Source organism: Microdochium trichocladiopsis (assembly GCF_020744255.1).
Source record: "Microdochium trichocladiopsis strain MPI-CAGE-CH-0230 chromosome Unknown B0I36scaffold_2, whole genome shotgun sequence".
Taxonomy (NCBI): domain Eukaryota; kingdom Fungi; phylum Ascomycota; class Sordariomycetes; order Xylariales; family Microdochiaceae; genus Microdochium; species Microdochium trichocladiopsis.
In genome coordinates, this window is record NW_025763545.1 from 2,254,115 (window position 1) to 2,281,528 (window position 27,414).

Below are 27,414 nucleotides of genomic sequence, written 5' to 3' on the forward strand. Positions count from 1 at the left end.
CATCCTGCCTCAAAGCTACCACCTGCGCCTGCTCAGAACCCTGGCCTACACCTGCGTGATACCATGCACTCGACCTACGAGCCAAGCAGGCACTCGACGATCACCTGATACTTCCTCCCAAGTTCAAGGTTGCCATCAATTCCTTATACACGCGAAGTTTCCAGCAAAACCGGGACCGCATTGCTACCCCCCCCCCCGCCCAACCTAAAGGCTCGGGCAAGCAGGATTGGGAACCAGACCAGGGCACTAGCTGGAGATTTGCACGAGAGTACGATGCCGCCCAAAATCTGCTCTTCACAGCTTTGCGGCAAAGACCCAAAGCGTGGAATAGTCACAAGAACACGACACGGGCTCTGCCAGGCCAACACAGCTGGTATCCTTTGAAGCTAACATAGCAATGCCGATCTTCATGACGACGAGAAGCATGTCAAGAGCGTCCAGGATTGGCAAAACAAACACTCTGACCTTCTCGGGCCAGTTCATCCTCTCGCGACTTCTACTGGTCCGTCCAAGTCCCCTGGCATGCGTCAGAAGTTGCACCATACACCTTACGAGCACCCCAAGAGGCACATTGGCTTCATTGTGCAGTCAACAACAAGACGATCGAGCTCTGGGAATCACCAACAACGCGACTTGAACTCCTTCTTGGACCGCCCAAATCGGTGGCTTTGAACATGTCTGAGACTCCATAACCACCGAGGCTATCTGGAGAATGCGGGAGGCACTCGATTCAACAGTATGGGAACCTCGACAGCCGGGAACACAGGACAGCACGTGTTCTCCAGTTTGGGGCTGTTCCCACGCCGCCTTCCATGGTTCTGAGGCACATATACGATGGCACGGCTTGAACAACAACAAGCGCCCAGCGAGGAGCGACGATAAGCTGCCCCGCAGCCGGACGCACTCGCCGAGAGAGCGTTCCATGTGTTTTGGAGAGGAGTAAGATTGTCCCGGGCTGCACGTGCCGAACCTGGTAGGACGGGGCAGGTAGCTTCTACGAGGTGCTGGAAACGTTTGCTACGATGTCTTGCAATCGATTCCAGCCAAGGTTGACTGCCCAAGGGTACCCAAGTGCATGGACGGCTGCAGTTGGTTAAGTACGTGCCTGAGGCGGAGGGCTGCAAGAGGCTAGACTCTAGGCCCTGCCCTGGTGCGTGCTGCCACGGCTGCTGTCTGGCTGGCAGGTGAGGCAAGGCTGCAAGGCATTAACGTAGGTGGTGGGCAGGCTGCCAGCGCTTGCGCAATGCGTGCGTGCTGCCGCAGGTGGCACTCTTTGCTGAGACAGCTGCTGGCCCCACGCGGGAGTGATGACTGTGCTCTCGCCGCCACTCTGCTGCATCCACGAGCTTCGACTTTCGTCTCCGGCCTTGTACCTCCCACCGCAAGACCCGCTGTTAGTGCCTGACCAACCGCGGCGCGGCAAACCAGACATCTCGCCTTAGCAGCCCTGGCGCCCTGCTCAGGTACCATCCCCTGTCCGGACCCCGTTCCCTCTACCTGGCCGTTCCCTGCCGACCCGCACTCTACATCACCACGTCGAGCCAGCTGCCCCAGCACTCGGCTGCTCTCCCGCAAACAACAACATCTCTCCCATCCACCTCACCCCTCCACATCCACGATCTCGAGAGTCCACGCTTCTCCAGACTCGTCCCGCCGGAGGTGCTTTTGTGAAGTCGCTTTCGTTTTCCTCCACGACGGTTTCACCGCCATCGACTCGTAGTAGCTGTCTCCTCACAGCTTGCGAGACACTCCGTCATCATACCCACATCTGTCCGCATCACCACATCCCGCCCTTTACCACGCCATCACAATGTCGCCAGACTCGGATCACAAGAAGAAGGCTAACCTGACGTGAGCTGCCCGCCCGCCTGGAACCCGCCAGACTCTCCTCTCTGAACAAACATGCTAACATGCTGAATGCAGCGACGTGTCAGGTGCCGAGATCAAAGAAGTACGATTCCTGCCGCCTCGTCTACGCACCGCACACCGCATCTGGTACTGACTCGTTTTTTAGGAGAATGACACCTCAACCGCCATCCTCAAGAAGAAGAAGAAGCCCAACCAGCTGATGTGAGCATCTGTCCTCTCCAATCCTGTTGTCTGTGTAGTCTGCTAACCTCGTGACTGCCAGGGTCACCGATGCCGTCAACGATGACAACTCGGTTATCGCCCTGTCTAACAACGACATGGAGACTCTCCAGCTCTTCCGTGGCGACACCGTCCTTGTTCGCGGCAAGAAGAGAAAGGACACTGCTCTCATCGTTCTCGCCGACGACGACCTCGAGGACGGCCAGGCCAGAATCAACAGAGTAGTCCGCCACAACCTGCGGGTCAAGCACGGCGACATGATCACCGTTCACCCGTGCCCCGACATCAAATACGTAAGTATTCACCCGCGAACACACCCCGGGCCTTGTCGTTCAAGATACTGATGGCAATGTCAATGCAGGCCAAGCGTATTGCCGTCCTCCCGATCGCCGACACCGTTGAGGGTCTGACAGGCTCGCTCTTCGACGTCTTCCTTGCTCCATACTTCAGAGAGGCCTACCGCCCTGTCCGCCAGGGCGATCTCTTCATCGTAAGAGGTGGCATGCGGCAAGTCGAGTTCAAGGTTGTTGAGGTCGACCCCCCGGAGTACGGCATCGTGGCACAGGACACTGTCATCCACTGCGAGGGTGACCCTATCCAGCGCGAAGAGGAAGAGAACAATCTCAATGAGGTCGGCTACGACGATATCGGTGGCTGCCGCAAGCAGATGGCTCAAATTCGCGAGATGGTCGAGCTACCCCTCCGTCACCCCCAGCTCTTCAAGTCTATTGGCATCAAGCCTCCCCGCGGTGTCCTGCTCTTCGGACCCCCCGGTACTGGTAAGACGCTGATGGCCAGAGCTGTGGCGAACGAGACCGGCGCCTTCTTCTTCCTCATCAACGGTCCCGAAATCATGTCCAAGATGGCCGGTGAATCCGAGTCGAACCTCCGAAAGGCCTTTGAAGAGGCGGAGAAGAACTCTCCTGCAATTATTTTCATCGACGAGATCGATTCCATTGCCCCCAAGCGTGACAAGACCAACGGCGAGGTCGAGCGCCGTGTCGTATCTCAGCTGTTGACGCTCATGGATGGCATGAAGGCTCGATCCAACATCGTCGTTATGGCCGCCACCAACCGACCCAACTCTATCGACCCGGCCCTTCGTCGTTTCGGTCGTTTCGATCGCGAGGTCGATATCGGTGTCCCCGACCCTACCGGCCGTCTCGAGATTCTGCAGATTCACACCAAGAACATGAAGCTTGGAGACGATGTCGATTTGGAGCAGATCGCCGCTGAAACCCATGGTTACGTCGGTTCTGATGTCGCAGCTCTTTGCTCCGAGGCTGCCATGCAGCAGATTCGTGAGAAGATGGATTTGATCGATCTGGACGAGGACACCATCGATGCCGAGGTGCTCGACTCCCTCGGTGTCACCATGGAGAACTTCCGGTTTGCTCTCGGTGTCTCCAACCCGTCTGCCCTCCGCGAGGTCGCCGTTGTCGAGGTTCCCAACGTCCGCTGGGAGGATATCGGTGGTCTCAACGAGGTCAAGCAGGACCTCAAGGAGAACGTCCAGTACCCCGTCGATCACCCCGAGAAGTTCCTCAAGTTCGGCATGTCGCCGTCTCGTGGTGTCCTCTTCTACGGGCCTCCGGGTACCGGTAAGACAATGTTGGCCAAGGCTGTCGCCAACGAGTGTGCTGCCAACTTCATCTCTGTCAAGGGCCCTGAACTTCTCAGCATGTGGTTCGGTGAATCTGAAAGCAACATCAGAGACATTTTCGACAAGGCCCGTGCTGCGGCGCCCTGTGTTGTGTTCTTGGACGAGTTGGACTCCATTGCCAAGGCTCGTGGCGGCTCTGTCGGCGATGCTGGCGGTGCTTCTGACCGTGTTGTCAACCAGCTTCTGACCGGTAAGTTTAAAATCTGGCAGTATTTCATTGTTTGCGAATCGAAGCTAACTGATTGTGCAGAAATGGACGGCATGACATCAAAGAAGAACGTCTTCGTGATTGGTGCTACCAACAGACCTGAGCAGCTCGACCCGGCTCTTTGCCGTCCCGGTCGTCTCGACTCTCTCATTTACGTCCCGCTCCCTGATGAGGCCGGCCGTCACAGCATTCTGAAGGCGCAGCTCCGCAAGACCCCTGTGGCTGCGGACATTGACCTCGACTACATCGCATCCAAGACCCACGGCTTCTCTGGTGCCGATTTGGGCTTCATCACCCAGCGTGCTGTCAAAATTGCCATCAAGGAGTCCATCACCCTCGACATTGAGCGCCAGCGTGCTAGAGAGGCCGAGGGCGGCGACATGGATGTCGACGAGGATGTCGAGGATCCCGTTCCAGAACTGACCAAGCGTCACTTCGAGGAGGCTATGCAAATGGCTCGGAGATCCGTCTCTGATGTTGAGATCCGCCGGTACGAGGCTTTTGCCCAGCAGATGAAGAACACTGGCCCTGGTGCTTTCTTCAAGTTCCCGGATGCGACCACGGGTGGTTCGGGCGCGGATAACTTTGGCCAGGCCGGCGACGATGACGGGCTCTACGACTAAGCGTTGCTGCCGTTTCGACATGGCTCCTTCCAGAGGCGAGTAAGGCGTACCGTTTTTCGCTGACGGGTTGGAGGTAAATTCCGGTGTATTCTACAGGCTTGAGTTGCGGCACATGTGCTCGACAGGCAGAGCCTACAGTTTTGGCAGAAGAAGCCGAATGCCGGGGAACAATATCGTAGATAGTCAGCAGTTTCCGACGTACGCGTCCAGCTACATCGCTTCACGAAGATAAGAATAACGATAGATCATTCACTGAAACAAGGTGTCGAAATACTTTGTGCTCTGTATGTGACTTGCAAACGTCAACTCCGGGTTTATAGAGATTTGGTCTCGAAATAGGCTTGAGCGACTTGAGCTCGTTCACCCAAAGCATGTGAGCCCTCCAAGCCACTGACTACCACAACAAGACGGCGGATTTAAATGTAGGCAAAACCCGAATTATGAAATATCCATTACAACAGAAACGCCATGCTACGAAAGACTCAAAACATCACTAAACCGCAGGCGATCGGTGCTCTGCGATGAGGGAGACCAGAGCTTCTTGCCCTATTCCCTGTTCGGACCCATTTCCATATGCCCTCTTCACCCCTTGCCATGGTTGCTTATCGTCTCTGCATCGCTTCCTCAGCCAATTTTGCCCGGGCCGTCCAAGGAAGGGCGGCGATTGGTGCGGATTGGACCAAACTGCTGTCCGTCCGCCCCATGTCTAACGGACGAGCGACAGGAAGGACAAACCCACAGTGCGGTGCTCTGGTGACAGCCCGCGCTCTTCTTGTAGGGCTCAGCCGATCTGTCACGCACACGAGGAGTCGATGCGTAACAAAGACAATACTTGCCATCCCGATGAGACTTTATCATTCAGACACTCTTCCTGGTACTCTGATTCCTCTGTACTCTAAGTCCAAGATGCGAGGGCTGACCAGCCTGGACTGGGGCGTCGTTTGCGAGTTTTTTTGTGACCGTCGTACCATTGCTGCTTTGTGGGTTGGCAACATCTGCAGCTACGCCTGCCAATGCCAATGATTGCGCGTCGTTGGCGGACGTTGAGCTGGACCGCGTATGGCGCTGAGCCGGTGAGGATGGTGGCAGGTATGAAGAAGGCAAAAAAGGCCTGGGCGGGAACAGCCTGGGCAGGAGAGCAGCCCTCGGGATTAGAGTAGGCTCCTAGCCGCCACCACCCGAGGAGCTGCTGTTGTCAATCTCGCACACGGCCTCGAGACTCTCCCGCGTCACCTTGAGGACAGTCTCGACGACTGCGGCGGGCACGGCCAGGCTGTTACCTCCGTCCGATACTGTGCCGTTTGATGATGTGCCATTGACTCCCTTCTTGTCTGATGTGCCGTTCGCCGCTGATGTGGTCCCGTTCGAGGCCGAGGCGGAATCTGCATCGCCGCTGGTGCTGGTAGAGGAAGACGCGGCGGTGGCTGTCTCGTGACGGACGTCCTCGAGGACCCGCTTGATGAGGGCAGGGAAGGTGCTGACCTCGCCGTTGCGGAGGAGGGAGAGGGCGTGAGCTTGTATGGCAGTCGGCCAGTTGGCATTGTGGGAATCGAGGCTGTGGAGTAGACGTTCTTGTATCCTATGGGGGAAGAAAGGCTCTGGGTCAGCTTCTACGAGTGTATGGAGGGGCTCGCCTTGTAGCTGGACTGCCGCGAGTGACAGGAGGCGCTAGACGTACTTGGTAATGTGTCCCTCCCGGATGAGCAGCGTGTTGATCTGGGAGCGAAGGTCTGGGTCAAGGGTCGCCGGGGTGTAGTTGGCCGCCGAGGACGGGACCTTGACGGGTGTCGACGGTGGTTGCGACATGCTGGGCATCAGAGCTGTGGCGGCGCTGGCTCTGGGGGTGGCACGCGTCGAGAGGCGGGCTGCAAGAGTCGAGAGCGCTGCTGGGAGTTGTGCGCTGGCGGCCGTGACCGACTCGAGAGTAGGGTGTGGGCTGATGATTGCGCAAGGCTACGATCGGTGCTTGCAGAGCAGCACGAGGCTGAAGGCGTGATGAAAACGCGGTATAACTTAAGCTGTGGTGCCGGGGTCTGCTGATGGCCCGCCGGCATTACTGTACGTAGCCTGGGCCCGGTCCGGGTGCCCTTCTGTGGCAGGTGCAACCTCCACGGTGCCGCCCTGTCCCCACCCGCCCCGCGAGCGGCTCTGCGCGCCTTAAGGTTGCATGCAGGGGCCGTGGGCTTCCTGCCAAGGGCCGGTCCCCCATTTCCTCTCGCAGACCACCCGAGCAGCAATCGTCGACTCACACGCGGCGTCGCCTCCAGACTCCAAATCTCCATGAGCCATGTTGCTGATCCTTGTGTCCAGTTTCCCCATTCCCTAAAGCTTCCTGCTGGCGTGTGCGGCTCCGCTGCCTTGCTCGTGAAATCCTGGCACAGCAAGCCACACGCACAGCAATCAGGTGACCCCGGGCAGAAGAAGCAAGTTGCGCCATCAGGAGAGGCTGCAATAAGCTGACTGAGGCCCCACTGACTGACCACTGTACGGCGACACGAAAAAACAAACCCAGAAGAAAACAAAAGCGCAATGAGACGAAGAGGCGGACATGGGGCACACTTGGTCGCCATGACACTTGTGAGCTGTCCTCGACGGACTATTCCGTGCCAACGTGTCTATACGTGTATATGCAGGCCAACAGCAAGTTGCAGCATACCCAAAGATTGCCAGCAATGCCCGACACCACCACGGCCGTCGAGGGCCCTATCCGTAACAAAGCAGGTACCTCGTTGTATCACGCAGACGTTGCGCGTGGCGACTTTGCTGGTGGCGTGCCCGGAATTTGAGCAACAGCATCTCGTATCAGCATGTAGTGACCTACTGGGCGCCCTCGGACCGAGATGGCACTCTCTGGCAGACCAGCAGCCCAACAGCCATCAACAAGGTCGTCAGTACGGTCTCTGTTGTCGTCGACTTGCTCACTTAGTAGCTACGTGCACATATGCAGGCGACCCGCAAGGAGATTGGGGATTGCAATTGGAGCACATCCGGCCTCTGAGCTGTTGCGGATCTCCATAATGTGCGGGGTGGTCTCTGACTCCGTGATAGCTCCAACCATCATCTCGCCCACTCAATATCAGGAATCGGGGCGAGTTGGTCCCGACAGGCAACGGCCTCGTGCTTCGACCTCACCGATATGATGAACCTGCTCCATCCTCGGAGAGCCAATAACCCGGCTGCAACACGGTTGTCGCATACAACTTCTCCCACATCGACTTGGCTTGCATGATGCAGCTGTGATTATGCAAGCCATTCCGCATTTGCAATTCCAGTGGATACAGCTTACGTGCAGCAGGCCTACTGATGGGTGCCGGAAGCACGACAACGGGTAAGAGGCTGAAGCCACCGTGGTCGGGCTCGGATACGGAAATCAAGGGTAGGTCGCAATAAGGCCACTTTCCTTTGACCGACGTCGTAACAGCCCTCAGGCATCGATGCGGCGGTCCGCGGTCGCTCTCGGGAACCGTGAGAGCATCAAGTTTTACTTGACTGTGACATATGGACCCTACTGGAAGGGCGGCATGACAGCTCAGAATGGGGGCATCCAATCCCAGATGTCCCAGCTCGGGTGGGTGGGTGACGCCATTGTCAAAGCCCTCTCTCGCCCTACAGGTCGAACTGTTTGAACGAGACCGACATCCACTGTAATTATGCGGCAGCCTCTCCCATGGGCAGCATGCTGTCTTTGACCTTTGATAGTGTATCTTGGCGACTGGCCATGGACGAACTTGTCAGGTAGGCCCCGTAAAACGATTGAGCCTTGCAGTATCTATCGCTCCTGTTGGTCTGCGTGATTTGCCACCGTGGTCCGCTGACACCAAAATGCACGGATATAGTATCAAATGATAGAGAATCGGTAATTGTCGAGTATGAGTCCTTCATGCTGCCAGAGAAACCCTCGACAATTATCCTGAGCTCGAAACTCAGCTCGATTTATTAGGTAAATATATTGCTAATGACGATCTTTATGCTTCTGTATATCTATATATCACGGATATCATCCATCACTGACGCGCTGCTTCCGAGGAAGACAAAACCTTGACCTGAAGATCGTCGAAAAGAACTTGGTGTAAAACATGATGAACAGGACTAACGTGCAGATTAGTGGTGACTTAGCACCGGAATCAAAGGTAAGTGCCGCAGATTGTGACAGTGAAGCCCTTGCGAAGCGAAGTGAAGGGATGCTGTCCGTTGTTGCTTCCAGGATACTCAGTTGCTCCTTTAGTATGCCATCTTTGAGCCTTATCTCGTGGAGATCATGTAGTCGAGGAATAAGCAAGACGCAAGGGCCCTGCGTGCGGTCTCGCAGCATATGCGCGACTCCTGTGACGTGTGTTTTCTTGTTTGTGAAGCATGGACCACGATGGCTGCAACTTGGGGGTTGGGGTTGTGGAGTCGGTGTCTCTGAATAGGCAACCCATGAACATCGCTGCCATTTCATTGACAGCGCAACACGTAGCCTATACACCTACCTACTTTGAGTAGCCCAAGTACTTATGTAGTATGTGACTTTGCAAGCGACCACCTGGCGGCCTTGCGGAACCAGCCGCTTCGACTTTGCGTGTTCAAAAAATAGCACGCTTCAGCAGGGCGGCTTATCGTCGACGGCTGACCCGGGACCAGGACAACACGGGGTGACTGTTTTTAGACCTTGTTGCGGCAAACCTTCCCTTCGAGACTGTGACAGGCCGGGCTAGGCTGGCCGCGGCAGCCTCGCTTCTGCAACTTGACGTCGCCGACGGGGCTTCTGGAAGGCAAGCCCAACTGCCAAGGCCGGGACATGCATACAGTATAAGGTTTGCCCGTCCAACCAGGATACAACTCGTGGCGGGCCCGTGCCGAAAGCTGTACACCGCGGGAGGGAGGGCTATCTCTCCCGCTTTGCATATGGCCCAGCGTTGCAAGGTAGCTTGGCGGGCGACTTGACGCGTAAGGGCGGTGAGGGCGGACGCTGCTCAGAGAAGGTGGTGGTTGGTGTCTGAGTTGTGACGAAAGGCGAGAGAGAGTGTGTGCTCCTGGCCAAGCAAGGGCGACTCAACGGCCACGGATTGTGGGATTATGTGGTTCCTGGCTCACGGAACGTCCCCGGGCTTGGCTGCATGTCGTGTGTCTGTGCCCGCCAGACAGGACAGGGGACTCTCGTGGAGGACAGGGCCGACGATGGCGGCAGGACAGCCGGGTAGCACCTGGGCATCGGCGCAGATGGGATTCGTGACGGTGAGCGATTCTGGGCCTGACACGTCGCCCGGGGCGGCGAGCGAGTCAAGTTGCGCAGGGGAAGCGGAGGAGGAGGAGGACTGGGAGTGTGGTGGCGGGCAGCTCCCCGGCCAAGTGGCTGGGGATTGCAAGTCTTTGAGATGATTGAAGCGGCAACGCACGTCTTGTGTCCCAGCTCTACGCAGCTTGGCCGCGGCGGCGGCTGTGGTGGTGGTGGTGGTGGAGGTTCGATGGGGGTTGGGCGATGGACACGGCTCAGACACGGCCGGTGTAGTGTCTTGGTTGAGCACACAACGCCATGGCCGGCTGGCTCCAAACTCCCGTCTTCCGTGATGGTTCGGTGTGGCGGCCTGCCATCCGAGCCAATCCGTCGCCAATAACTAACTGCCAGCCCCTGCTCTCCAGTCAAGGACCATCACGATGCCTGGCTGTGTAGTTGCACCAGTCACGACAGGGTTGCACGCGGCCTCGACACCGTCAAACCCAGACTGCTCACCCGCGGCGATGATCTACGTGAGCAGACTCCTCCTCGGGCACCGGAATTGCCAATATATGGACACGTCGCTTGGCCCCCTCTAATTTAGCCATTCCTGTGCGGACACGCAATAATAGCTGACAGAAGCGTCGCCGGATGCCCATTCCCATCACAACCGCCCGAGCCCAGCGTTCGTCGGCTTGTGGCGGGCGAGCTTGCCATGGCCGCATCCGCCTGGGCTGGCTCGGTCTCGAACATTCGATTGGCACCCGGGAAGCCGACGTGGGAATCCGTATCTGGAGACGCAGACGGCAAAAGATCTACGGGTTTGCGCAGCACAAGTACGTACCTCTGTACTTGAGGTAGCAACAAGATTTTGGCGGGGAAGCTTCCAACCTCGTCAGAGAATGAATGCCATGTGCAGCCGACCAATGGCCCTTTTGCAGCGGGCAAGACTGCAGATGTCCTTACACTCTCAGCCAAGCACATCACGGACCATGTGCGCAGACCGGAACTCGTCATGAAACAGTATGGTCCTGATTCGTGTCTTACAGCAGACATCAACTGGCCACTCAGTGATGGTTGCCAACCTCTTGAACTGAACACGCAGAAACTGGTCTCTATGGCTCCTCAAGGCCAGCGACAATAAGGAGCCAACCAACGAGTTCCACCCCCCGATGTCGCTCACATCGCCTCCAGCCGTGGAGAGATGCTTGACCAGATGCTTGACCAGAACCTTGACACTCGCAGCACCAGGTTGCTATCGTGGAAACTCTGCTGCCGCTGACCTCGCAGGGAGGGACTTTGAGCGGTGAGAAACGGCTTCGAGCCGTTTGGCTTGCGGACCCAGGCAGGCCTGCAGATTGTGCAGTGCACTAATTGCCCGGCTACCAACTCCTCAAGCCCGTCAGACCTTCCTCCGGCCTCTTTCACCAATCAGATGAGACATATGCGTCCCTCGACCTGCTGGGCAGCCCCCGAGCGCAACCGTGTGCACATGGCCTACGTCTCGAATCCCCAGCACGCATGTTTGAGATTTCAGAACGCGATGACTTGGTTGCAGATCCCGCGGGCTTGCATTTTCATTAGTGAGCTCGCCCGTGACTTTGCTGACCCGGTCCCAGTCCGTGCCAAACCTCGTCCTAATGCCGCCTTTTCCAACGTCACTTTTTGCACATCAGCGCCACAGACATGTCGGGGGCTTCTGTGGCTGGCCAATGCTGGGCAATATTGTTGTGTCTCGAGGTTCGCTGTTGTCCGTCCGCATGCCTAAGCTTCAGGTCTTGATTGGGAATTCTTCGCATGGCCTTTAGGGGCAGCCATTCGTCTCTCCTCGCCTTTAGCTTATCATGGTCCACAAGCCCAATGCGCACAGCTGGAAGCAAGCACTATTGACGGCTGGCTGCCTACACTGGAAGCTCTGGTGCACGACGTGCCACGCGCTCGGGCAATCCATGCTGGGAAGAGAGTGGCAGCTGGGGTCCCGCGCAAAGGTCACGGCCGATGATCTATCGAGATGGGCTCTGAGCGCCAGCCTTGTCTTACCGAGGAGGGCGTGATGGAGGGGGACGACCATCGATGGTGTCCAGGTAGGGCATGCCTGATCGGCTCTCTCGATCTTTGGCTGCTCCCAGAGAGGAGACGAGGCCCCAGCTGTCAGCGCATTAGTTCGGAGCTTTTCCCAGGCTGGCGCCGTGCTATGTCCAGAAGCACACTGGCCCATTCCGACTCGAGCAAGCGGCGGCACTGCTGGTTGGCCCAGGGCGGCACATGGGAGCTGCATGAGAGTTCCCACCGCCATGGGTGAGCCCCCCTTGTCTTCCGCCCATCGCCGTGGATGCGGGCGAATATGCATGGCGATGTGGGTGTGTCGATGGGCCCTGGTCGACGCGCCTGGCCACGCCCACGACCATGGCCGCCGACGCACGAGACAAGACTGCTCGCGGCACAGAGGTACCCCCCTTGTACTGCGACAGCTGTGCACCTGCAGCAACCCACAGCGATTCGACAGGACCCCGACGCCTCAGAGTGAGCGGCGTGCCACTCCTCCATCTCTGGCGCCCTGTGCATGCGCCATCACAAAGACAGCGACCTCACCCCTCTTATTCCTTTCTCACTCCCGTGCGTTGGCTCAATGTTCCTCGTCATTTTTTCCTCTCTTCTCTCTCCCTCTCTCTCTCTCTCCCACCTTCGCTTGGCCCATCCTCTCTATATGCTCTCGCTTCCGCGCCGACTTTGATCACTTTGTCCGCCAACGCTGCCGTCGCCGCCGTGATCAGCAACACGGAGCCTTTGTGGTATCCTGCCCAGCTCGTTCAGTTCCTTGCCATTCACTCGCGTTCCACCCGCAGCCTTGCCTGTTTTCCTGCCCCGTGCCGATCATCTTCAACATTTCCGGTTCCTGGCGTAGTTGGACCAGGGCTACGACTGCTGGCTTGCTACATCATCTCAACCTGGGCTGCCTCGGTACGGCCCCTCCCAGCAGGCGCACCTATATCTGTAAGTCGCTCACAGCCGTTGTCAACGCCCATGCCATTGCCTTTATCCTCTCCTGAGAAGTGGCAGCCGCCTCCAAAAGCATAGTGTGGGAGCTCAGAGTGCACAATGACACCAGCCCCTGTACGGCAACCGGCCTGGGCTCTAGTGTATAGTAGCGGGCCTGGACAGGGCCCAGGCGAATGCACCTGTGCCACAACGCTGCTTGCCCGTCTTGTGCGAGGTGCGGCTACATTTCCCGGAGCTCCTGCTGCTTCTCTCGTTGTTTCCCAAAAGTCATGCTCTCACAGTGGGCGAGACAATGATTTTCCATCCCTTTTCCTTCGCGTTCTGCTCTCTTCTCCAAAGTGCCCCCCCATGACATAGCCTCCGCCTCATCCTCAGCGGCGTCTTACGTACCCCCAGATTCCACATGCAAAGGGCCTCCCTCGGGCCCTGACATCCACAGGGCGGGCTCCTGAGCATCGCCTCAGCTAGCTTCGAGTCAGGGTGTGGGCTTTTGCCACTAAACCGTCTGGTGACCGCAGGTTGACCCTGCCCCACCACTCACCTCCCGGGCCAGCATCTCACTAACTTGCCTTACCTCCAGGCCTCTCTCCTGGGCCTCCCAAAACAACCACCCGCCACTCCTCAGGCGGTCTTTTCGAACGGCCTCTTGCCGTACTCCTCTGTCGCTCCCTCGCACCCGGCTGCCTCCAGTCTTGGCTGCGATGATCAGCTGCGTGAGCCGCATCTAACCATAGAGGTAAACACCTGACCCTTGTCGCTCCTTGCCTCCTCGCGGTTCGACATGTTGTCACCCTATCCGAGCGGCTCTTTGCATGCTGTTACGCTCGCCGACAGAGCAGTCTTCTCTCAACACGCCTGCTCCGGGCTCCGTCCGCCTTGTTGACCGCCTCTCCCTCCATCTCTCTCGCTCTTTCTCTCTACCTCTTTTACTAACAGTGCTCGTGGTTCTCCCCAGCAGCAAAATGGCCGAGGTGGTTGATCCTCCCAGGGATTCCATTGAGCAACTCCGAGATACCCTCCAATACCTGTCTCCGCCTCTCCTCCTGGCAGCCTTCATATTGGTGGCTGCAGCCCACACGATTCGATCAGCCAACGCCAAAACAAGCGAAAAGGGAACGGAAGCGAAAGGCCCAGGTGGCAAACCTCTGCCCGTGAGCAAGAAGCGGACACGCCTAGTCGAAGACCCAGCGCATGCCCGCAAAACGAACCCGACCGTACAACGGCTTTTCCAATGGGCTAGTGCCGCCGTAACGGCAGACTTCGTGGCGGTTGGCGGTTCGATTGGTACACATGCTATCGTCGACAGGGCGACAACGGGGGAGCATGCATGGTGGTGCGGAGAGCCCAAGATTGTAAGTGCCAGTATCACCAGCTATCCTGCCAGGTTGATTAATATACGCCGGCAATTGGCGAACCCAGCTGACCATGATATCTGCAGGTTTACATCCTTGGCTCGAGCTTCCTGTGGGTATACTTCACGCTCTCGCTCTTTGATTGGGAAAACAGTCCGGTCACGATACACGCCGTTGTGTGGACCATTGCCCTAATCTTGGAAATTGTGATTTTTGTCTGTGACTTTTCAGTCCTCAGCGGGCCTCACAAGCTCATGATCGACCTGAAGACCAACAAATACAAGATCGTGACTGGGCCGGACGGGTACGATGTCATCGATCTCAGCTGTGCTGTCATCCGTATCGGGCTTCTCGTGAGCATGGTTCTTGTTTACACTGGGCTTGAGGTATATCACTGGCAGCATGTCCGTGCAAAACAACGCCGGTTCGACACGAACGAGACGACGCCATTACTACGCAACGGCAACGGAAACGCCCACCACTACTCCTCCAATGGCACCGCGGACATGGGAACGGACGGCGCATCCTCGCCAAGGAGCCACCAGGTCGTGGACGAGGAGGCCGGCTTCTATCGTCCAGAGAAGCTCCCAAACACGACCTGGTACGAGTACCTGCGCGGTTACTCCGTCTTCTTTCCATATATGTGGCCGAACAACAAGCCAAGCCTGCAAATCATTGTGGTTATCTGCTTTATTCTGCTGATTTTGCTCCGGGTCGTCAATATGGCGGTCCCATGGCAAGTCGGTGTTGTGACAAACGAGCTCTCAAGGCCATATGTCAATCCGGGCGAAGAGTGGAGCATGCCATGGCAACCCTTGGGCCTGCTGGTACTGTACCGGTTGCTACAAGGCCCTTCTGGTCTGCTTGGCTCTCTTCGTGCTTTGCTTTGGATTCCCGTCTCACAACACACTTACCAGGCCTTAATGACGTCGGCCTTTGAGCACGTCCACTCGCTCAGCTTGGACTTTCACCTGGGCAAGAGAACCGGTGAAGTCCTGTCTGCGCTCAACAAGGGCTCCTCAGTCAACTCCTTTCTCGAGCAAATCACCTTCCAGGTCTTTCCGATGCTCATCGATCTTGTCGTAGCCATCAGCTACTTCTACATCTTCTATGATGCCGTCTACGCGGTACTGGTCTCTGCCATTGTCTTTTATTATCTCTACCTCACAATCCGCATGGCCTCGAGAACGGCAGAGCAAAGGAGAGCAATGTCGAACCTTGACCGCGAGGAGGAAGCTGTCAAGAACGACTCCATCATATCCTACGAGACAGTCAAGTACTTCAACGCCGAGGCGTTCGAGTTTAAGCGCTATCGCGAGGCTGTACAAAACTTCCAGACGGCGGAAGCCAAGGTCACCTGGAGCATCAGCACGATGAACATCTGCCAGTCTATCGTGTTCATGACTGGGCTGCTTATCATCATGATGCTTGGCGCATACCAAGTTGTCCTAGGACAGCGAAAAGTGGGCGATTTTGTCACCCTCATGATGTATCTTCAGCAGCTGCAAGGGCCCCTCAACTTCTTCGGCACGTTCTACCGCACAGTCCAGCAGGCCATGATATCCGGAGAACGTCTTCTCGAGCTCTTCAAGCAGCAACCGTCCGTTGTTGACAAGATTGGCGCCACGAAAATAGAGTCTTGCGAGGGGCAGGTCGAGTTCAGCAAGGTTGGGTTTGCGTATGACCCGAGAAAGCCAGCCTTGCAGGACCTTTCCTTCATCTGCAAGCCCGGCACAACCACAGCGCTGGTCGGAGAGTCCGGGGGCGGCAAGTCGACTCTTTTCCGCCTCATGTACCGCTACTACAACTGCCAGCACGGCCAGATCAAGATCGACGACCACAACGTCAAGGATGTCACTATCGATTCTGTGCGGAGACACATTGGTGTCGTGCCTCAGGATACTATCCTATTCAACGATACTCTGATGTACAACCTCAAGTATGCCAACCAGGATGCCACCGACGAGGAGATATTCAAGGCTTGCCAGGCGGCCAGCATCCACGAGCGGATCATGAGTTTCCCCGACGGGTATCACACCAAGGTTGGCGAGCGCGGCCTGCGGCTTAGTGGCGGTGAGAAGCAGCGAGTAGCCATTGCCCGGACCTTGCTCAAGAAACCCAAGATCATCATGCTGGACGAAGCAACCTCGGCGCTGGACAGCCAGACGGAGCAAGAAATCCAATCTCGTCTGGCGAAGATTGGGCAGGGAAGGACAGTTCTGTTGATTGCGTAAGTGACACACCGCATGTCTGTGAATATACGGGCTTTTTGACACTGATACACATGAAAACAGGCATCGACTGTCGACCATTACGCATGCCGATCAGATCCTCGTGATTCACCAAGGCCGCATCATTGAGCGAGGCACGCACGAGAGCTTGCTTGCGGAAGGCAAGCAGTATGCTGACATGTGGAACCGACAAGTCAAGGCGGAGAGGGCCGCCGACGAGGCGAAATACAGCTTCCGAAGGCTCGACAAGCTCTCCCGCCGGGCACATCTGCCGCGGCCCGAATACCCTACACAGACGGAGACGCCGCCGCCGACTCACGAGGACACGAGCTCGTCTGACGAATCCTCGTGTCCCAAACCATTACGAAGTGACGAAAGTAAACCAGCCCAATAATTTGACTTGTACATAACACGGGCAAGGTCTTGTTTGGTTTTGTTTTTGTAACCCCATACAGCTTATCTCGGCGCCGGGGATGCTCTCTGTTGGAACATTCCATGGGGACATTTCGACGCCGGTGATGTTGCATTGCATCAAGCGGCGTTGGCAGGCGATACACAAAAGAGGCCACCCTCTGCACCATGAGGCGATGGACGCCTCTTAATACTTTGGCTTTCACCTGAATTTTTATAGGCGTGGATCTACGTTGTGGCCGGGAGGATGCCGGGGCGGGAATACTGCATGCCGAAAGTGGACGATGCGATGTTGATGAGACATGATGACGGCATTGGCGAGCGGTTGTATTTCTGGGGTCTTTTTGGTCCGGGCGCCAGCAAGTTTGCTTAGCATCGCAAAGAGTAGAGAGCGTTTTACTTGGCTGCTAGTGTCGTGTGACCCAGCACCTGGGAACTCGTATTACAGACAGGAGGAATGAGACAGAAGAAGACTGCCTGATTGCATGGCCCACACGTTATTGTTGTTTTTGTTGTCATCGCCCCTGTGGGTGAGAGCACGCAGAGCTTGAGGCGGATTGAGCCCGCCGAGGTACAATTTGGTTTGTGAGGGAGCGTGACAGCAGACGAGATTGAGTTTTGCAGATCTGAGGGTGCCTGCCTGGTGGGATGCGGCAGTGGTGGTGGTGCCACGTGCCAAAAGGTTTGGCGAGCGTGGGCAGGCAGGCAGGCAGGCTGCAGGGCGCTGCTGCAGTTGCAGTTGCAGGTGTGGGCGGCTCGATCAGGCAAGTCGACGCAGGGGTCCAGGGAAGAGGGTCCCCTGACTCAAAGCAGCGGCACGCTAACGAGAAAAGCTGGTCTGCCACGAGGATGCGATTTTTCCTTTTGGCCATCCGTGTTTGCCCTGCAGCAAATGTGCAACGCTGACTTGGCTTCCAGAATCAGATGGCTGCGAGCGTCAGCTCACTGGGAGGGATACGTGGTGTGTCCAATGGGGGTGTTGTCTTTCGTTCTTGATGCAACCACCACTGCTGGCCGTTCGTACTTGACAGCTGTCGTCATCACAACAGAACACAGCCCAAACAAAGTACATGGGACCTTTGACCGTCAGCCATCATTTACCGACGCTCTACAAGTCGCCTTGTGAATTGGCCCTGGCCTGGCCTGGCCTGCCTCCAGGGCGGCTGCTTGTTAGGCCCGGCAGTAGGGGACCAAGAAAAAAACCGGAACGCCCCCCCACGCCGCCACATACCCCTGTCGCAACCCACCACGGGCGGGCGTCAAGTCCGTCACGATAACCTCTCTTTTCTCCTTTCCCCCCTCGCCTTCCAGGTGCCAGCGGGTTCGCACTTGGTGTGTGCCCTTTGCGCTACCGGGCGCCCTCTGCTTTTTCTGTTCGCCCCTGGTCCGTTTCTTGTTCCCACCCCCGCGTTTTCTCGAACCCCCCCAGCCTGTCTACGCTACCCACTGCGACTCGTTTTTAACTTCGGCCTGCGTCTATCAGTGTCTATCTCCTGGGACATAGAGCGGGCTGTTCGCAGATTGCCATTGCAGCTAGACATAATCTTGCCCGTAGATTCGAAGGGGGCTCGACTTCTGTTACTCCTCGAACGACAGTGTGTCCACCGTCCTTGGGAAAAGTTCGATATTCCCCGGGGTTCTGGGGCTCCTCGCCGGTTTTTCCGTTCTTTGTAAGAGAAAAAATGGCTCGTCGCCAATCCGCCACCTCGGCCACGCTCACGGCTGATGGCTCAGCTTCGGGTGCTGGTGCCACTCCCTCCATCCGCGCACCCACAGCCAGCCTGCCCTCCCTGCGCAACCCGGACCGCCTGTCCGAGGCGGACGTGGCGGCAGCCATCGACGGGCTCGTCGCGCTGTACTGTCCGCTGTCGAGCGTGGTTGCCCTGAGCGACACGTCCGTCGTGGCGGCTTTCCTTCCGTCAGCAGGATCAGGATCAGGATCAGCAGGCCAGCCGAGCCACGCGCAGACGGTGTCAGAAACGCCCACGGGGACTCTCACACCCTCGGCATCGGCATCGGCGTCATTGACAGTCCCGGTGCTTGATTCTGGTTACGCCTCTGGTGTGGACGAGGACGACGACGAGGACGAAGGCAAAGATGGATGTGCTATGCGAGGCAGTGACAACGATGGCGCCAACGCGGCTCACCACCACCAGAACGGTCCGTCACTGGCTGCGCTGCGGGCAGACCACTTTGAGCGTGCCTTTGCCGAGCGGTGGCTGACGACATTCCTCGCCCGGTCCGAGGAGATTTACTTTTCCGATGATGATGATGAACGGGAAGGTTATCATGATGACAAGGTGGGTACCACCAGTACCGGCGACGACAAGCGGCAGCTGCTCGTCGACAAGGCGGCGTGTGTGCTCGCGTCGTTCCACAACGCGCTCGACGATGAGCAGGACGACGAAGGGGTGGTGCGGAACCTCAGCTTCCCCTTGTGGTCGCCTGGAGAAGCGTCTTCATCATCGTCCACGGGGAAAGAGACCGAGGACGCGGCCTCGACGACGACGACACCACCACCGGCAAGGACGATCCAGGTCCAGCTCAACGACGGCGCGCTCAGCTCGACAGACCACACCGATGTCGGCCTGCAGTCCTGGGGCGCGTCCATCGTCTTTTCGGAACTGCTGTGTGCCGCGCCACACCGCTTCGGCTTGATTCCCAACCGGTCAGCATACGGGACGCCCTCGCAGGACTCGAACGAGCTCGGAGGCGTCGGCAAGCAGGGTGTGGCAAGACTGCCACGACGGATCCTCGAGCTCGGTGCCGGTACGGGACTCGTCAGTCTCGTGCTGGGAAAGCTCCTGCCCGAACTCGGCGTGATGGACAACGACGACGACGACGATGACGACGACGACAACCGTGGCGAGGGCACCCTAGTCGTCGCAACCGACTACCATGCCGCAGTACTGGAGAACCTCGAGCGCAACATCACCACCAACTTCCCACCGTCCTCTTCATCTTCACCACCATCATCTTCTTCACCGCACACCACAGGGCCAGCGGGAAAGACGTCAACAAGAGTCACAGCCCACGCACTCGACTGGTCCGCGCCAGACCTCGCCACCCCGCCGCTCGACAGAGCCTTCGACCTGCTCGTCGCCACCGACGTCGTGTACGCCCCGCAGCACGCCATCTGGCTGCGCGACTGCGCGTCCCGCCTGCTCGCCTTCCCCTCGGGCCGGTTCTGGCTCATGGCGACGGTGCGCCGGGCCGGCAAGTTCGAGGGCATCAGCGACACGGTGCAGGCCGCCTTCGCCGTTCCGGATGGCCTTGGCCATCATCATCATCATCATCATCATCATCAGGATGGCACGAGCAGCACCACCACCAAGAAGGTGCTCCGGATCCTCGAGGAGCAGGCGCTCGACCGGCCCCGGGGCGTCGGGCACGGCGACGAGAGCGGGTACAAGCTGTTTAGAATCGGTTGGGCTTGAAAGAAGCACGCCGCGCGCGTGCAAATGAAGGGGGCCCGTCTCTGGTTACTCTGGGTACCTCTCCGCTCAAGTGTTCTTTCTTTCAAGGCTTTGGGGTGGTAGAGAGACTCTCACCATTTTTCTCCATCCTTCCTTTCCTCTGCACACATACACACACACATACACACACTTCATGACCTTGACGTTTTTTTTTTTTCCATCTTGTTCACAAGCTAGACAGGGCGCTTATTTAGAGGAGGAAAAGCGGGTAGACATAATCTTTTGTCCCCTTGGAGTTTTTGGTAGCGAGTATGAAGGGTGGGGCGACGACCGCGTTGAGATGGATTCCGGATGAATGAAAGAACGAGTATAGATTATAGAGAGAAACGACGAAAAGGAGCGAACTAGAATAGACCAGATTTAGAACAGACCATACCAGACTAGAGTAGAAGTAGATTTCGTTTCCCACGCAAACTTCTGGGCCAAGATTAGCTATGCATACTACAAGATATACAGGAGAGACAAGGAATACAAGAAACAAATTCATTGGCATCGCAGTCACCTGCCAACGTCCGCCAAAGCAGGAATCGGGTAGACAAGAACCATGGTGACGAATCTGACAATCTCAAGCTGCCACAAGATTATTACAACGACTGTACGTCCCCATCCGGGGCCCCCCCTAAAAATATATGTGTAGAAAGAATCCTCGGAATCTCGTTCCGCGTTGTTCTTTTGTTGTCCGCCTGCCCTGTTCCCCCTCTCCCCAATGCCCATGGTTTGCCCACCCTGCCCAGTCATCGCCTGTATGGTTTGCGCGGGCGAGTTTTCAGAAATGTAAACCCCACGCTGCCTGGCTGTCTTCACGTCGTAGACCGCCAACGCGTCAATCATCGTTCTCGTAATCATGTCCTGATCCCACCTTCCTGCAAACCCAGCCCAGCCCCGGGTCAATACTGTAACACAAGTCGAGTCCTGAAGGTCCACATGATTATGGCTCGACAACCTCGATCAAAACGCCTAGTGAGCGGCTGTAAATGTTGCACGTGAACGAAGGAAAGCCCGCCATTTACGCCGCTCCGCAATGATGTGTACTAAAAGATGGGGGTTCTGTCGACAGTGGCCCCGGGCCCAGTGACAGCTGCCACAAGAGTTGAACCAAGCACTTTGGTAGTCGACGTTTCTACCTCCCCTATAGGGTACGCTTGCGTGGTCACCTCAAAGAACTGCAAAGAGGTCACGGGCTGCCGGCCCAGATCTTTCTTCACAAACAGCATTGGCGAAACCTTGGGTGTACCACGGATGTGGGTGGCCAAGCGCACTGCTTGCATATCCAGGGCGGCACCGCAACCGATTCGCGTCCGCGTCTTTACTGGGCGGACTTGTTCTTGGTCGAGCCCGGCGCGGCACCGTTGGATGTCGCAGCCTTGGACGTGCCATTCACGAGTGGCGTAGACTCCTTCTCCTCGACCTCAGACTCCTCTGCCTCGGAACGATCATCATCGGCAGTCTTGTAGACGACGAAGCGGTAGGCGATACGGACGATGAAGAAGAGCCAGAAGAGATTGAGCGCTTGAAGGGATGCCAGCAGCGCGAAAGTGATGTAGAACGAGATCCAACACTTGTACTGCCCCGTCTCCCAGTTGACCTCGTACGGGCCGACAGTCTTGAACTCGGTGAAAAGAGAATAGATGATGCGCAGGTTGAGGAAGTGACGCAGGTAGATCCACGCACACATGAAGATGAAGAAGTAGGGTCCGACAAAAGCGTGGTCGATGTAGTTGAGCACCTTGGACGTCTATACAGGATAACCGCCATCAGTATACATAGCGAGCAAGGACAAACACCCAATCATAACAAACTTACGGCTAGGAAGAAGTCACTGATGTCGTGAGTGACGTAGACGGCAAGACCCATGTAGGTGAAATGGAAGCGGTAGCTGAGCCCGATCAGGGCAAGGCTGACAATGTGGTGGCCGACGAGCTCCTTGAAGTCCTTGCGACGCTCCTCGAGGCCGAGCAGCAGGACAATGGCCTGCTGGGCCCAGTACGCCGCCTGAAAGAGGTAGTAGAACTTGAACTCGGCGGCGTGCGTCTTGTGTGGAAAGTTCTCGTACATGCCGCGGGTGTTGAAGTACCAGACCGGGGTCTTGCTCATGACGTACATGCCAGCCGGTCCGAGGATGGCAAAGTAGATGGCCGTGTAGGCCTGCTCCATGAAGCGAGCCTGCTTGGCCCGGGAGCGGAGGCCGCAGTACTTGGCCAAGGGGCGGAGCAGCTCCTGCATGATGAACTCACGGGTAAAAGACAGCACTATGGTGTAGAAGGTGACAAAGGCGATATCCCAGAGACCCTTGCCATATTGTATGGGTGCCTCGGGGTCGGTGCCGGCCTCGCGGGGCAGCTTGTAGGAAAGGAAGATGAAGTGGTAGACGGGGTTCTCTTCTGTCGGGTTGACGGCAAAGAGGACGCCAAAGATGGCCAGCATCACGAGGGGGAGGACCCAGGTGTGCTTGAGGCAATAGTTTTTGCAGCGGCGGATCAGGGAGCGGGCCTTCCGCCGCTTGGAGCCCTTCTTGCCGGTGCCATCGCGCACCTCGGGGGCGGGCGTGACCTTCCTGCTGATGATGGCCGAGGTGCCCAGGCTAGGGGCACCCGTGTCGCCGGCGCGGATCTCACCACCGAGGCCGCTTGACTTTCTACGCCGGCGGGCATTGACTTGGTGCATCTCTGAGTGTAGCTGGTCGGCCGAAGGGTTGAAGGGCGGGAACGGGTCGGTCCCGGTGGACGAGGCCATCTTGGGCGGAAAGGGGCGTACAGGTCGAAGTGGAAATGCCCAGTCTGCGCAGCGACCGCGAGGAGGAGCTGCGCGCAGGTGGTGTGCGAGACGTTTGACCAGAGAGGGCGGTTCAGCAGAAGGTCTTGTCGCCGAGTTCGCCAACGTCGTCGTCGCAAGCTGTCGGCGCTTGTTTTTGCTTCTTGCTCGTGGTTGTCTCGTCCAGTGACGGGCTGTCCGCTGACAACGAGGTGTTGTTTCTTGGGGGGTCTTCTGGAGTGGCGGAGGTTGCCGCTGACGAGATGCCGCAGAGGGACAAATGCTACGTCAGAGATGGGATGCTCGCTGACAGGCAGGCAAGCTCTTTGTGCAGTGCAGCTCGCCTAGTTGGTCTGCTAGCAAGGGAGTGCGTGCAATCGAGAGGGTTGCGGCGAAGCTTAAGGGCTGCAGAGATCAGGGAACAGCCTGGCTTGAGTCCGAGTCAACCAATCGACAAAGAACCTTGGTTGCCGTCCGGGAGCATTAACAACGGAATTTCTGGCAGGCCCGCGTGCGGGAGCCAGGGGAAATGAGGTACGGCCGGGCTCGAGATGCTGCGGCGGGCCCACATGTCACTTTGCGCCCGCCGCCTGCCCACGAGGTACCTGCCTCCCTCGGCCTCCGTGGACTCCTTTGCCGCTCGATAGGGGTCCTGCCTCCCCACCTCCCCTGTCTTTTTCATCGTCCTGCGGGCCCAATACAGCGCGCCGATGGCCATGTCCAGCGCCGATCCATGTGTGCCGACCACCACCAGACACCAATAATACATTACAGTCGTAGGTGCCTGGAAGGAGCCCTGCAACGGCACGGGTGCTGGTGGTGGTGGATGATTCCTTGTCAAATCACAATTTTTGACCTTGCCGGCATGGCTTCAACAAACAAATACACCGAGTCCTTCAGAGCGAGCCTCACTTCGCGGCCCACGAGGATGGAAGCGCCCCAATGGTCATCAGACTGTCCGGTTCCGTGTGGTCCATCCCAAGTGCAAAATATTTCTCAATTCAGGAACGCCTATTCTGGGTATATTTTGGGGGTCCCCTCCACCTCAAAACGCCATGCCCTATGCACAACACTCAAAAAAGCAGCCGCTTTACCAGGGTTTTACAGAAAATAATCAAATGCCATGCTCACTCACGGTGGCGGTGGATGCTGCAAAGTCGTCCGCGGATGCCGGTAAGCATCGCTTATCGGCAGCTCGTCCCTCTGTGCCTCGTTGCTTGGTAACACGGGAAGGGACTCATACCGTACGACTGGTCTGCGGCTCGGAGTGGCCCCTCCTCGTGCGTTTCGGTCCTCGCTGGCCACAGGTGATCTAGGGACTGAGCTGCCTATCGACTCACCAGGCGTGGGGAAAGGCCGAGATGCAGTGCTCACGCTGAGGTTGCGTGGCGGAAGCGATGCCAGGGGGATGGAGGACGATGCGCTAGCCATGCCTCGTAAGGTCGGCGCCGGCACGGCCCGCGAGGAACCTTCCGCTCGTGCCTGCGCGTTAGCCTCCCCTTCTTCCTCCAGAAGCTGTGCCAGGGCAGCGCCAGGACGAGGTGGAGCCGGAATGACCGTGACTGGCAGGCTCTCAATGTCAGGGGTTCCGCGCATCCGCTCCATGACCTTTTCCGCGTGGTTCGCAGCAAAGTCTTCCCATCGCCCTCTGACATCCCACCGGCCTCCTGAGCCATCATGATTTCGTCGGTTCTGCGACTGCCGTGGCGTCGTGTGCGGCAGCACTTCTGCTGGTGGTCCCCGTGATGCAACCCGGAGTAGCCCTAAACGTCTCGGTGAGTACCAAGGAGATGAGCCAGATGGTCCCGGTTCGTCTGAGTCCATTTCCCCTGTGTTGAGTGGCGCAACATGATCATTGTTGGGCGGGCTCGGCGAGCTTTCTGAGCGTTCTGTGGTATTGATGCCAATGGGAGAACTGGCCGTGTCCCCTACCGAGAAGGGCTGGTCGTGGGGCGCGACACCAGATGATGTCTCTGTCAAAGGCTGGTAACGGACAGCGTACACCGTACTGTCGGCGCTGGCTGTGTCCGTCCGGCTTACAGGCGTAACCGCTGGAGCGGGCCGTGACGGCCAAAAAGGGGCATTGAGGAACCGGCCCTTGCTCGGCTTCGGCCGTGATGAAACGTTCCTTCCTTGCTGTGCTTCCGACGCAGTAACTTGGTGTCTTGGGCCGGCGATGTTGGCAGCACTCCTGTTCGCAATAGCTGACATGGCTGGCCATGTCCTGCTTGGCGTTGCTGACGGGGTCGAGAACGACGTACTGTTGCCCATGCCGCCTTCACCGCCGTCCCCTCCGGGCTTCGAACCTTTCCTGGAGGTCTTCTTACGGCGGTGCCATGAGTGAAGATCAGAAGGCGTGCTGTCCATCAATTCATCCCCATCAAACACCTCTCTGCCAAGAATGCCATCCTTCTTCTCCTCCCGCTCTAGCGCCTCGATTCGTTCTACCCATTCCCAAACAACGACACTGGCGGCCGCAGCACCAACCCACCGGACATATTCGCCCCACCCGGTGAAATCGGGTTTGGCAATGTCGAGTACAAAGAACACGACTGGCACGAGGAGAGAGAAGATCGACAGCACTGCCATCAGGCTGATATTCTTCATCAGCGGGTGGTAGAAGGCATATCGCTTTTTCATGAGTGCGTAATAAATCACCCAAGCTGCATAGAGTAGTCCCAGGGACAGCTGGAACAAGTAGCTGAGGGCGGCAACAGGTTCTGTAAAGTTCAGAGGTCGAGCGGCATAACCGATGCCAACGTATTTGAAACTGTTCAGCGCGCCGAAGACGATATCAAGCGTGATGAGTGAGAACGCGGTCCACTTGATGATTATCTTCTCACGCTGGCGGGGGAACAGACGGATCAAGGTCTGAGCCTGGGCTAGCCATAGGAAGGTATCTGACACCAGCTGGATGACCTTCAGCTGAACACCACCGAGGACTTCAGCTTGCAGCTCCGAGGCATCCTGCATACCTTGGCGGTACTGTCGTTCAGCGACACGGAACGTGTCGACGGTAGCAATAGTAAGAGATATGGTGACGGACAGAGCCGCTATTTTTTGCAGCCAAGGGCGGCCACCAATGCTGATTCCGTGGGACGGGCCGTTGGTGAAGCCGCGGCGCCCGAGGATGACGATACCGCCGTCCAAGAAGGAGCGCGGGACTATGAGCAACATGATGAAGAGCACGTAGGCCAGGACGGTCGTGGCGGCGAGCGCGTAGCATTGTGGGAATATAGATGCGTTAAACTCGTCGTGACCGATGATCTCTGTGTCTGACTCGGTGTTGCCGACTTGCATGGCTTCCGCAGAGGTAGAGACCGACAGCGCTGCCTCGGGAATGGCATCGCGTTGAAGTAGGCATTCTGGCTCAAAGACTGCGTCATAGGCAAGCACTGTCGGCTCAGCACCCCAGACGGAGAGGACGCCATGAGCAGGTAAGATGAGTGGAGTGCAAGCCGCCAGAACGCCTGCTGGGAAAGCAGGAGTGGCGGCTGCCACGGTCGTAGTGATGGCTGTGGCCATGTCGAGGTTCATGGCGAAGTTGTGACTGGTCGCCCCTGGGTGATATGAGCCGGGCAGGAAATGGCGATGACTCTACTACGATTGCAGCGCCATGGGACAGACGCGCCCCTCGACAGGTGGCGAGGAAAGGTGCAAATAGTGTTCGGCGTGAGGCGACAGGCTCTGCTGGGTTCAAAACGAATGCGTCCGAGGCGATGACGGTGTGACAATGCGCGGGATCGGGTATCGCGTGTACTACTGCTCGTGTGTCGCTGTGTCAAGGTTGTGGTCGAAGAGAGAGAGAGGGCACGTTGCCTTGTCGCGCGCGCTGGAGGGTGTGCGTGGTGAGATGTCTCGCGTTGATCAGTGTCGGTCTCCAGTGGTGACTTGTCGTCGTCGTCGTCGTCGCTGTCGTCGAGGATGGTCGTGATGACGCGTAAGGACGGTGCTGTTGCAGATTGCGGACCAAGTTGCTTGATTGAGGCTTGGAAGATTGGATTGGCAGGACAGGCGGGGATTTGAGGCTGGGCGCCGAGGGCACGAAGAAGCACGGCGGCTGGGCGCTTGGGGGGCGGCCCTCGAGAAGGGACTCGGGCAAGCCGGTCGAGGCTTGTGGCCCCAGACCCCAGAACACCACACTCCAAGCAAGGTAAGCCCCGTGCAAGTGCCCAAACAGACTGACGAGTAGGGGGGTTGCCCCCGCCCCCCCTTGACCCCATGCCCGCTGCTGAAGCCCTGTTCGGTTCCTGCCTGATAAGCAGCGTACAGTGCCTCCCCTGCCCCAGCTCGATCCCACTGCGCCGCGGGAACACCGCATTGATGCTGGGAAATGGCCAGGGGCACTGTGCCTCCAGGCCTGTTCAACACTGTCCCCATCAGAATTACAGGGTTGACATGCAACTGCTCCAGG

The 27,414-nt window shown here is 57.6% G+C and overlaps 8 protein-coding genes across 8 annotated transcripts; 4 read left to right on the forward strand and 4 right to left on the reverse strand.

Annotated features, from left to right (window-relative positions):
* Nucleotides 1-1,810: 1,810 nt before the first annotated feature.
* On the forward strand, nucleotides 1,811-4,582 carry B0I36DRAFT_236816 (AAA family ATPase; the record flags this gene model as incomplete). The annotated part of the gene is made up of 6 exons (XM_046149491.1): nucleotides 1,811-1,851; nucleotides 1,924-1,951; nucleotides 2,015-2,070; nucleotides 2,132-2,381; nucleotides 2,450-3,941; nucleotides 4,002-4,582. 6 exons carry the CDS (start codon nucleotides 1,811-1,813, stop codon nucleotides 4,580-4,582), a joined length of 2,448 nt encoding a protein of 815 aa, XP_046016889.1.
* Nucleotides 4,583-4,865: 283 nt separating this feature from the next.
* On the forward strand, nucleotides 4,866-5,676 carry B0I36DRAFT_70691 (uncharacterized protein). Its single transcript, XM_046163250.1, has one exon. The coding sequence runs from the start codon at nucleotides 5,156-5,158 to the stop codon at nucleotides 5,603-5,605; it is 450 nt and encodes a 149-aa protein (XP_046016890.1). The 5' UTR covers nucleotides 4,866-5,155; the 3' UTR covers nucleotides 5,606-5,676.
* A 70-nt stretch (nucleotides 5,677-5,746) lies between these two features.
* Nucleotides 5,747-6,388, reverse strand: B0I36DRAFT_359419 (uncharacterized protein; the record flags this gene model as incomplete). Its single annotated transcript, XM_046158123.1, has 2 exons — nucleotides 5,747-6,161; nucleotides 6,261-6,388. 2 exons carry the CDS (start codon nucleotides 6,386-6,388, stop codon nucleotides 5,747-5,749), a joined length of 543 nt encoding a protein of 180 aa, XP_046016891.1.
* Nucleotides 6,389-10,794: 4,406 nt separating this feature from the next.
* Nucleotides 10,795-12,075, reverse strand: B0I36DRAFT_403255 (uncharacterized protein; the record flags this gene model as incomplete). The annotated part of the gene is made up of 2 exons (XM_046161749.1): nucleotides 10,795-11,130; nucleotides 11,820-12,075. 2 exons carry the CDS (start codon nucleotides 12,073-12,075, stop codon nucleotides 10,895-10,897), a joined length of 492 nt encoding a protein of 163 aa, XP_046016892.1. The 3' UTR covers nucleotides 10,795-10,894.
* Nucleotides 12,076-13,741: 1,666 nt separating this feature from the next.
* Nucleotides 13,742-16,756, forward strand: B0I36DRAFT_236763 (heavy metal tolerance protein; the record flags this gene model as incomplete). The annotated part of the gene is made up of 3 exons (XM_046149486.1): nucleotides 13,742-14,131; nucleotides 14,218-16,361; nucleotides 16,426-16,756. 3 exons carry the CDS (start codon nucleotides 13,742-13,744, stop codon nucleotides 16,754-16,756), a joined length of 2,865 nt encoding a protein of 954 aa, XP_046016893.1.
* A 1,699-nt stretch (nucleotides 16,757-18,455) lies between these two features.
* Nucleotides 18,456-20,210, forward strand: B0I36DRAFT_359421 (uncharacterized protein; the record flags this gene model as incomplete). Its single annotated transcript, XM_046158124.1, has 1 exon — nucleotides 18,456-20,210. The coding sequence occupies one exon, from the start codon at nucleotides 18,456-18,458 to the stop codon at nucleotides 20,208-20,210; it is 1,755 nt and encodes a 584-aa protein (XP_046016894.1).
* Nucleotides 20,211-21,555: 1,345 nt separating this feature from the next.
* B0I36DRAFT_236797 (TLC domain-containing protein) lies at nucleotides 21,556-22,982 on the reverse strand (the record flags this gene model as incomplete). Its single annotated transcript, XM_046149489.1, has 2 exons — nucleotides 21,556-21,984; nucleotides 22,053-22,982. The coding sequence occupies 2 exons, from the start codon at nucleotides 22,980-22,982 to the stop codon at nucleotides 21,556-21,558; spliced, it is 1,359 nt and encodes a 452-aa protein (XP_046016895.1).
* Nucleotides 22,983-23,972: 990 nt separating this feature from the next.
* Nucleotides 23,973-27,020, reverse strand: B0I36DRAFT_314788 (PalH/RIM21-domain-containing protein). The gene has a single exon (XM_046152811.1). It carries the CDS (start codon nucleotides 26,535-26,537, stop codon nucleotides 24,132-24,134), a length of 2,406 nt encoding a protein of 801 aa, XP_046016896.1. The 5' UTR covers nucleotides 26,538-27,020; the 3' UTR covers nucleotides 23,973-24,131.
* Between the last annotated feature and the right edge of the window lie 394 nt (nucleotides 27,021-27,414).

Coding starts and splice junctions, on each gene's coding strand:
- B0I36DRAFT_314788 (XM_046152811.1), bottom strand. CDS start 26,537: ATGAACCTCGACATGGCCACAGCCATCACTACGACCGTGGCAGCCGCC.
- B0I36DRAFT_70691 (XM_046163250.1), top strand. CDS start 5,156: ATGCCCTCTTCACCCCTTGCCATGGTTGCTTATCGTCTCTGCATCGCT.